At 63.7% G+C, this 9,827-nt stretch overlaps 1 protein-coding gene across 1 annotated transcript; it reads left to right on the top strand.

Moving 5' to 3' along the window:
* The first annotated feature begins 6,185 nt into the window (after positions 1-6,185).
* Positions 6,186-8,009, top strand: KCNK3 (potassium two pore domain channel subfamily K member 3). The gene has a single exon (XM_082501219.1). It carries the CDS (start codon positions 6,347-6,349, stop codon positions 7,190-7,192), a length of 846 nt encoding a protein of 281 aa, XP_082357345.1. The 5' UTR covers positions 6,186-6,346; the 3' UTR covers positions 7,193-8,009.
* Positions 8,010-9,827: the final 1,818 nt, after the last annotated feature.

Genomic DNA, 9,827 nt, shown 5'->3' with positions numbered 1-9,827 from the left:
GGGGGGGGGGGGCTGGGCAGAGATCGGTGGGTGGGTGGATGGGTGGATGGATGGATGGACAGGGGGTGGGTGGATGGATGGATGGGTGGACAGATGAGTGGGTGGATGGATGGATGGATGGATGGATGGATGGATGGATGGATGGATGGATGGATAGACAGGTGGGTGGATGGATGGACAGATGGGTGGGTAGGTGGGTGAGTGGGTGATGGATGGATGGATGGATGGATGGATGGATGGATGGATGGACGGACGGACGGACAGGTGGGTGGAATGACAAGTGGATGCATGGAAGGAAGGAAGGAAGGATAGATGGGTGGATGGACAGGTGGATGGATGGATGGATAGACAGGTGGATGGATGGATGGCTGGATGGGTAGGCAGATGGACAGGTGGATGGATGGAAGGAAGGATGGATGAGTGGATGGATGGATGGATGGACACATGGATGGATGATAGGGTGTGAGGATGGCAAGATGGCTACTCCTTCACCCGCACTGGTGAACACTCAGCGAGGACAGTCCCTGGTCTGGGTCCAGCACCCAGCCGGGACAGGGGCAGCCTGGGTGCTGTGGGTCCCAGGGCTCGCTCCAGCTCCACATCACCCAAGTTCAGCCCGGCCCCGGGGAGCCCCTGCCCTGGTCCCATCCCTCTGCTCCGGCTTGCCTCCCACCCTGCCCTGCCCAGGAGGTGTCCCTGGGCAGGACAACCCCCTTCCCACTGCCCTACACCCCTGTTCGCGGGCGGGGGGAGGCGTTGCGGGGCGCGGGTGTCCCCACGCAGCACGGGCACCTCCGTGCCCCTTCGTGCCAGGGCGGTGTTTGCGCAGGGCAGGCAGGCAGCGCTGCCGCCGCTGCCACATGCTGCCTTTCCCAACCGCTCCCTGCCCGCTTGTTTGCTCACCCCGCGAAGACGGGACGTCTCCCAGGCAGTGCAGAGAGGGATGCTGCGTCCGAAGGATCCCACCCGCTCCGGGGGACCCCCGAGGGTTTCTCCGTGAGGGTCAGGAGAAGGGGGTGCCCCGGGGGGGCGGGGGGGGGGGCTCAGGACTGGGTGCTTTGGGCTTTGGTTGGTTTTGGGCGCTGAAGGGCTTTGGGAGCGTGGGTTGCTGCGTGTTCGCCGTCATGCCAGCCAGCCGCAAGCGTGGGGTCTGCTGGGGGGGGGGTGGGGGGGGGGTGGTCTCCATGGGGGGGTGACATCTCTAGAGGATGAGACTTTTCCTCCACCGAGGCATCCCTGGGCTGCTCCTAACTGTGGATCCTCGGGTGTGTACAGATGCAGTCAAATCATTCCTTTCTCCCCAAAATGCACAGGAACATACGTACCAACCGTAGTGGCTGCTGCTGCTGGGAAGCGGGGTGGGAAGGGAGGCAGCGCTCCGTGGGCTGTGGGGTTTCATGATCATGTGGAACCAGTCTTGGAAGGACCAGAGTTGGGTTCGTCCCAGGCTTGGAAGGACCAGAGTTGTCTTTATCCCAGGGTAGGACAGACACTGGGGTTGCTCCAAGCTGTTGGAGATCCCCAGTGTGGCCGATGCTTTGGTAAATCCCCCATGAGCCAGGATGCCTGAACCTGCCCCGCTGTCCCTCATCGCTCCTGCAGCTTCACAGCCCGGCAATGGACAAAGAAAGCTGCAGCAGGTCTGAGTCCACGGTGAAGGGCTCTTGCAGCCCTCCAAGGGGACCGGGCTATCGCAATGGCAAAGGCAGCAGCTGCGCTGGGTGAGGCAGAGGGACACCAGTCACGCGTGTGCCCGGCAGACACCCAGGCTATGGGGGGGTGAAGGTGGGTGCAAGGAGGAACACACCCCGTGCCCAGCACGGACCCCAGCAGCGTCCCCCGCTGTGAATGGGAGGAGGAGAAGTGTGATGGTTTTGGCGGCAGCATCCAGGGGTCCTGCCTGGGCATGGAGGTGTGCTGGCATGAGCCGCGGCTCGTGGCCACCAGCCCTCACTGCCAGCGCCTGCTTCCCTGCAACGATTTTGTAAAGCGAGGAGCTGCTTTCCTGACTGCTTCACAGCCCTAAAACCCCGGCCCAGCTCCCAGCCCCTCTCATCAGCTGGGACTGTCCATGCTCTGCCCTGGTTCCCTCCATCCCTCCCCCTGACTCCCTCCATCCCTCCCCTGTCTCCCTCCATCCCTCCCCTGTCCTCCCTCCATCCCTCCCCTGTCTCCCTCCATCCCTCCCCTGTCTCGCTCCATCCCCTCCCCTGTCTCCCTCCATCCCTCCCCTGTCTCCCTCCATCCCCTCCCCTGTCTCCCTCCATCCCTCCCCTGACTCCCTCCATCCCTCCCCTGTCTCCCTCCATCCCTCCCCTGTCTCGCTCCATCCCCTTCCCTGACTCCCTCCATCCCTTCCCTGACTCCCTCCATCACCTCCCCTGTCTCCCTCCATCCCTCCCCTGTCTCCCTCCATCCCTCCCCTGTCTCGCTCCATCCCCTTCCCTGACTCCCTCCATCCCTCCCCTGACTCCCTCCATCCCTCCCCTGGTTCCCTCCATCCCTCCCCTGACTCCCTCCATCCCCTCCCTGGAGGGCTCAGCCCCCTCCCATACCCCTTCACCGCCCAGTGCCACCTCCCAGAGACCCTCTCCCTTCCTCCCCCACCCTTTGCACCCTCCAGCCCTGTAACTCCTCTGCTCTGTGCGGTTTCCCCCCGCTCCTCCCGTCGCCGGCAGCTGCCCCGCTAATCCCCATCATCCATCGCTCCCGACAGCCCGGGATGCGCTCCAGGCCAGGGCCAGCCGAGCCCTGCACCTGCTCCCCACCGCCCTGCCCGGAGCCAGCCCCGTTCCTCCGCAGCCCTAAAAAGGAGACGAGCCGGCCGCGTTCCTCGGGGACATGTCATATTTTCTCCCTGGGACACGCGCCGCGCTCCCTTGCCTTGCGTGCGGCACAGAGCGCCCCGGCTCCGCTGGCCCGTTGGCAGCATCCCTCCCGGGGGCACCCCTTGGAGGGGGCCGGGGGGCTGCGGGAGGTGGAGCGGCGGAGGGCCGTCTGCAGGGAGGGCAGGAGCGCGGCGGGGAGCCTCGCGGGGCCAGCACGTGCCACAGAGGTCACGCGTGCCGGTGCGGTGGAGCAAGCGGAGCCGCTGGCAGCTGCCCGGGCTTGGCCGCCAACCCTCCTCTCCAACGCCTTTCCTTCCCGAAAACGGTGGGAGAGGGGTTCGGGGCGGGGGGTTCACCCTCTCTGTCACCTTCCTGGGGCCTCTGCTTCCCCGTCGGATGGAGATTTCATATCCCGGCGACCTTCCCTCCCCCTCCCCGTCCTCAAACGTGCTGGAGATCAGGCAGCGCCCGCTAAAGCCGGGAAAGGGGGGGGGGCTGGCGGATTGACGGACGCTTGGACGCGCCCGCCAGAGCTCATAAACTCCCTTCCCTGGGGAAACGGGGCTAAATATAGCTGCGGGAGGCTGCAGCGGTGCCGGAGCAGGCAGCAGCAGGCAGGGAAGGGGCTCGCAGGCAGTGCTGGAGCCTCGCATCCCAAAATCCCGTCCTCCGCTGGCGGATGCGCGAGGACCGGGGAGGTTTGGGCGGTTGGGAGGGGGACGGAGGCGTCGAAGGGCGGGGCAGGCAGACGGGCAGGGCGAAGGTTCGGTGGCCACCCCGAGGGTGGTGGGATGTCACCCCGGTTTGAAATGCACCGCTTGGCTCTGCTCCGAGAGCCGGCGCCCACACGGGTGACGTGGCATTGCCTCGGTGTCCCCTCTGCTGCTGGGGGTGGGGGGACAGCAAGCAGCAGGCAGGGAGGGGACGGCAGGCAGCAGCCCCTTTTCCGTCAGTGAGGGAGCAGCAGGCTGGCACCGATGAGAGCAGCGATGCTCTCCAGTGATGCTCTCTGGTGATGCTTTCCCGTGATGCTCTCTCTCTGGTGATGCTCTCCGGTGATGCTCTCTGGTGGTACTCTCTTGTGGTGCTCTCTGGTGATAACTCTGGTGATGCTCTCTGGTGACACTCTCTTGTGACACTCTCTGGTGGTGCTGTCTCTCTGGGGATGCTCTCTGGTGATGCTCTCTCTGGTGATGCTCTCCGGGGATGCTCCTCTCTGGTGACATTCTCTGGTGATGCTCTCTCTCTGGTGACACTCTGTAGTGATGCTCTGTGGTGATGCTCTCTCTCTCCAGTGATGCTTTCTGATGCTCTCTAATGATGCTCTGGTGATGCTCTCTGGTGGTGCTGCCTCTCTGGTGACATTCTCTGGTGATGCTCTCTCTCTCCAGTGATGCTTTCTTCTGATGCTCTCTCGCTGGTGACACTCTGTGGTGATGCTCTGTGATGATGCTCTCTCTCTCCAGTGATGCTTTCTTCTGATGCTCTCTAGTGATGCTCTGGTGATGCTCTCTGGTGATGCTGTCTCTCTTGTGACACTCTCTGGTGATGCCCTCCAGCTCCCACAGCGGCAGCGCGAGCCGGCAGTGCTGGCAACCGGGCAAGGTCACGCCAGCTCCTCGGAGGCGGCTTGGACAGAGATCAGACGATCCTTGTTTTCGCCTCGCTCTGCCCTGCTTAATCCTTGACCTCCCGAGGCTGCCGGCCAGGGGGACAGTGAGGGACGCCGCTGCCTCCGCCCCGCCGGGATCGAACGGAGCCGGGGCAGGGCGGGCAGTTCCCGCGGGCTCGGGGGCAGCGGCGGCGTGGTGGGTGCTGGGTCTGGTCTAATTGCTGGGATGCGCCTTGGAGCACTGGGTGCTCGTGCCGGCACCCCCAGCCCTGTCCCAGCGCAGAGCAGGCACTGGGTTGCAGCCCCCAGCCCCAATGCTGCTCCTGCCTGCTCTCCTGCCTGCTCCTGCCCGCTCCTGCCTGCTGCTCCTGCCCACTGGCCACCAGCCGAGGGCAGCCTGTGCCCCAGCCCTGCCGGCTCCTGGGCCCAGGGGTGCTGGGTCTGCCGTGCTGGAGAGGGGGGAGGAGAGGGAGAGGGAGGGGAAGGGGAAGGGGAAGGGGAAGGGGAAGGAGGAGGAGGAGGAGGAGGAGGAGGAGGAGGAGGAGGAGGAGGAGGAGGAGGAGGGGAGGAGGAGGAGGAGGAGGAGGAGGAAGAGGAGGAGGAGGAGGAGGAGGGAGAGAAGGAGGAGGAGGAGGAGGAGGAGGAGGAGGAGGAGGAGGAGGAGGAGAAGGAGGAGAGAAGGAGAAGGAGAAGGAGAAGGAGAAGGAGAAGGAGAAGGAGAAGGAGGAAGGAGAAGGAGAAGGAGAAGGAGAAGGAGAAGGAGAAGGAGAAGGAGAAGGAGAAGGAGAAGGAGAGGAGAAGGAGAAGGAGAAGGAGAAGGAGAAGGAGGGAAAGAAAAAAGAGAAAGGAAAAAAGGAAAGGAAAAGGAAAAGGAAAAGGAAAAGGAAAAGGAAAAGGAAAAGGAAAGGAAAAGGAAAAGGAAAAGGAAAAGGAAAAGGAAAAGGAAAAGGAAAAGGGAAAAGGAAAAGGAAAGGAAAGGAAAAGGAAAATCTAGAGAGAAGGAGAAGGAAAAGGGAGAGAGAGGAAGAGGGAGAGGGAGAGGGAGAGGGAGAGGAAAAAAAGGGAAAGGAAAGGGAGAGAGAGAGGGAGGGGGAGCGGGCGGGGGCCGGGGGGCGAGGGCAGCCCCGGCAGCGCGGGGCCCTGCCCAGCTCGCGGGACACCGCACGTCCCGCAGGCACGGCCGCCGCTGCCCGGCTCAGGCGCCGGGACACGTTAGGGGCGAATCAGCCACCGGTGCAGAGGCAGAATCAGTCCTGTGCGCGGGGTTTTGGGCAGGCGGGGATGAACGGAAGCCCAGACGGGCCCCCCGGGGCTGGGCAGGGATGTGGGGACACGGGGCCGCGGGGCTGGGGTGGCAGAGGGGAGCCAGCCGCCCTTGTCTCCTGCTTCCTTAAAAAATCCCTGTTTTCCCCATCTCCTGCGCCCCTCGCCCGTCGGCTGTGAGATGGGCACTTCAGGGAAAAGCGATCTCCCATTTCCAAAAACCCAAAGCCTGGGGAACGTCCCCCCTCCCCAGCCAGGGTCCATCCAGGCATCCCCCAGCTGCCCCACCCCAGCCCAGGGATGCAGCACCTCATCCGTCACCCCCCGCCAGCCCCACCATCTCCTTTCCCCGCGAGCCGAGGGCTTTCCCCCTTCTCCAGCCCCCTCCCCTTCATTTCCGTTCGGACACCCCATTCTGCCCCCAGCCTGCCCAGCCGTCCGTGGTCACTCCTCGAGCCTGGGGGGTGAGGATGGCAACTGGTCAGGGTTGGGGTTCACCACCAGCAGCTCAGTCGGGGAAGTGGTTCGAGGCACCGCACGCCCTACACCCTCCTCGGACCACCAAGCTGATCCCGCTCTGTGGCTTTGCTCCCCAGGTTACGGCCATGCAGCCCCCAGCACGGACGGGGGGAAGGTCTTCTGCATGGTCTACGCCCTGCTGGGGATCCCCCTCACCCTCGTCATGTTCCAGAGCTTGGGCGAGAGGATCAACACCTTCGTCAAGTACCTCCTCCACCGCATCAAGAAGTGCCTTGGCATGAGGCGGGCGGAGGTCTCCATGGCCAACATGGTCACCATCGGGTTCTTCTCCTGCATCAGCACCCTCTGCATCGGGGCGGCCGCCTTCTCCTACTATGAGCACTGGAGCTTCTTCCACGCCTACTACTACTGCTTCATCACCCTCACCACCATCGGCTTTGGGGACTACGTGGCCCTGCAGAAGGATGAAGCCCTCCAGAACAAGCCGCAGTACGTGGCCTTCAGCTTCGTCTACATCCTGACGGGGCTGACGGTCATCGGGGCTTTCCTCAACCTGGTGGTGCTGCGTTTCATGACCATGAACGCCGAGGACGAGAAGCGGGACGCCGAGCACCGGGCGCTGCTCACCCGTAACGGGCAAGCCAGCAGCATCCACGCCGCGGACACCGCCTCGGCCGTGCCGGCGGCGGCGGTGGGGGGCGGCGGGGGCGGCGGGGGTGGCTTTCGGAACGTCTACGCCGAGGTTCTCCACTTCCAATCCATGTGCTCGTGCCTGTGGTACAAGAGCCGGGAGAAGCTGCAGTACTCCATCCCTATGATCATCCCCAGGGACCTCTCCACCTCGGACACCTGCGTGGAGCAGAGCCACTCTTCGCCCGGCCGTTGTCCGGAGACCCCCTCCAACAGATGCTTCTGCAATGCCCGCCGGTCGGCCATCAGCTCCGTCTCCACCGGTCTCCACAGCCTGACGGCTTTCCAGGGGCTCATGAAGCGCCGCAGCTCCGTGTAACCCCTCTCCATCCCCACCCGCCCCCCTGGACACCCCCCTCCCCCCCCCTTGGCCAAGGACCCTTCTTGGTCACGGCAGGAGGACACCACTCCAGGGTCTGGCTGCGGAGGGGGACGCAGCGGGTTGGGACCCCCGGGGTGTGGGGGGATGGATGGGGAGCCACGCTCCTCTGCCGGGACTCGGGAGGGATGCAGGAGCCGCGGCAAGGCTGCCCCGGTCCTCTGCGAAGTGGGGAAGAAGGGAGCTGCTGGGTTTTATTTTATTTTAATTTAAATTAATTTTATTTTATCTGTTGGATTTTTGTTTTTTGTTTTTTTTTGGTTTTTTTTTTGCTAAACCACTCCTCGAAAATGTGAAGTGTGAAGAGCTGGAGAGGGTTTTAACCTGACGGGGTTGGAGGGGGTGTATGGGGAGGTATGCCTGCGCTTCCCACCACAGTACCTACGGGCAAGTGGACGGGGACCCCCACGGCAGCCCCACGGCAGCCCGAGCGTGCGACGGTGCGGCCGTGAGCCCAACGTGTGACTCTACGTGCACCGGAGACCTCATGGGACGTGGGGAGAGGAGGACGTGGGGCTCCCGGCAGCGACCACGAGCATCAGCGGCATCCCGTCCCCTCCATCCTCTTCCTCCTCCGGCCACAGGGCCGCCCTTGGGGACGAAGGCAGGTCCCCCCCCGGGGGCGGCGAGGGATGCGGCGGCGAAGGCGAGCGCGCATCCGCGGGCAAATCAGGCTAAGAGGGGCTTAGAGGGAGCTTTTGCGCCCGCTGCGCGCAGCAGCCTGCCCCTGCGGCCCCGAAAACAAGCCGGGAGTCACGTAGGCTGCCGAAAACGCCCGCCGCCACTGGGTGGGCGAGACACCCCCCCCACCACCACCCCGAGAGCTTTGTGGGGTTATTTGAACCCTTTTTCAGACGGGCAGAGCTGGGGTTGTCCCGGCGGCCAGCGCCGTCCCCGGGGACCCCCATCTCCATCCTCCCCCCGCGGCAGCTCTGGGGCCGGAGCTGTGGCCCTCGGGAGGGGAGGGGGGGGGCATTTTGGGGGGACAACCCGGGGCATAATGAGACTTTTTCACCCTTTATCCTCCTTCACAGCCCCGGGTTGCACCGGTCCCCTTTCAACCCGCACCCTGTCTCGCCCCGACACCTTCAGCCCAGAGCGGGGGGGTGTCCCCGGGGTGTCCCCTGTCCGACACCCAGGACATTCCCAGGGGTCACCTCCAGCACGGCCACCCCGGAACGGCAAGAGGGGGACAAAACCGTCTTTCCTTGCCCCCCTCCCTGCACGGGGCAGCCCCCAGCCCCGCGGCCAGCAGCCCCCGTCGCCCCCAGGACCCCGCTCCCCCCCTGCCAGCACCCAAAGCACAGGCTGTCCCCCCACCAGCGGGGACGCCGGGGGACACCATGACATGCACTGGCCCCTCTTTGAGCCCCGGGGGCGCCAGGGGGACACTGGGGACAGCCAAGCCTGTTTCTTTTCTCACCTTTTAACAGAAGAAAACCAATGTATTTCTAATACTTGACCTGTACATACTGTTAGATACCAGAGAGGATATTTATTATAAATGACGCTATCATCGTATCTATAGAAACCTATAAATATCTATCGGAAAGGAGTCTCGGGGGAAACTTGTTGCCGACTCCGGGGAATTTCTTTTCGCTCTCTGCGTCTTTCTCCTCCAAGGGCACCCGCGGGGCACCGCGCTCCCCCCGGCAAGGTTTCTCTGGTTCTCATGCCAAAGTCTATTTGTACCGCTGAGTTACTTTCCTTAGAGAGAGAGAAATAAAAAGGCCGGTTCGAACCTCGGGCGCCGCTTCCGCTCCTTCCCTCGGGCGCCGGGTGGGGGCGAGGGGTTGGGAGCAGAGGGTGCCGGTCCCATCACGTCGCAGCTCTGTGCCCCGTCGCCTTTGCTCCGCGGGGACTGGGAAGCGTGAGAATTTCTTCGGGATGAGCCTCCGTTGCCCCATCTCCTGACTTTTCCCGAGGGAGAGGGAGAGGGGGGAAAGCAGAGGCTCAGCCTTGAGCTCCGCCGGACCTGCGGCGTCCTTTGGTGGGCTCGGCGGGAGAAGGACCCGTCCCACCATCACCCACTGATTCAAGGCTGGAGGGGGCCCTTGCAGCGGCTTTTCCCGCCCCAGGAGCCCCCCAAAACCCAGCAGAGCCGTATCCCACCTCCTGCCCGTAGCAGCATCTCTGCAGCCTCAGCACAGGCTGGAGACCTCCCTCTGCTCCGTGCAACCTCCACGAAGAGTCCAACGATTGCAAGCGGTTGCCACCTGCTGTGTGACCTGGGGAGGGACAAGCCTGTGCCCCCTCGTCCTGCCCCACGTGGGGAAACTGAGGCACAGACAGGCGCCGCAGAAAGAGGAGAGCCAGGGGTACCTTGAACGGCGCTTGGGCATCTGGGTCCAAACCAAGGGGATTTGGGCGTCGTTGATGGCCAGGATGCACCAGGAGGGACGGGGACGTGCCACCTCCACGGCTGGGGCCACCAGCAGAGCTGTGGGCTGCTCTCTTCTCCTGCCTTTAAGTGGATAAAACCTTCTCCCTCCACACCCGGGCGAGAGCCACCACTTAATCAAATAACGCTGAGCCTGCGAAGAGCAGATCTGCTGAGATAGCTTCGGTCTGATCC

Source organism: Vanellus vanellus, assembly GCF_965231255.1.
Source record: "Vanellus vanellus genome assembly, contig: HAP1_SCAFFOLD_2104, whole genome shotgun sequence".
Lineage (NCBI taxonomy): Eukaryota > Metazoa > Chordata > Aves > Charadriiformes > Charadriidae > Vanellus > Vanellus vanellus.
The sequence above is the reverse complement of the archived record's forward strand: the minus strand, read 5'-3'. Positions and strand labels throughout refer to the sequence as shown.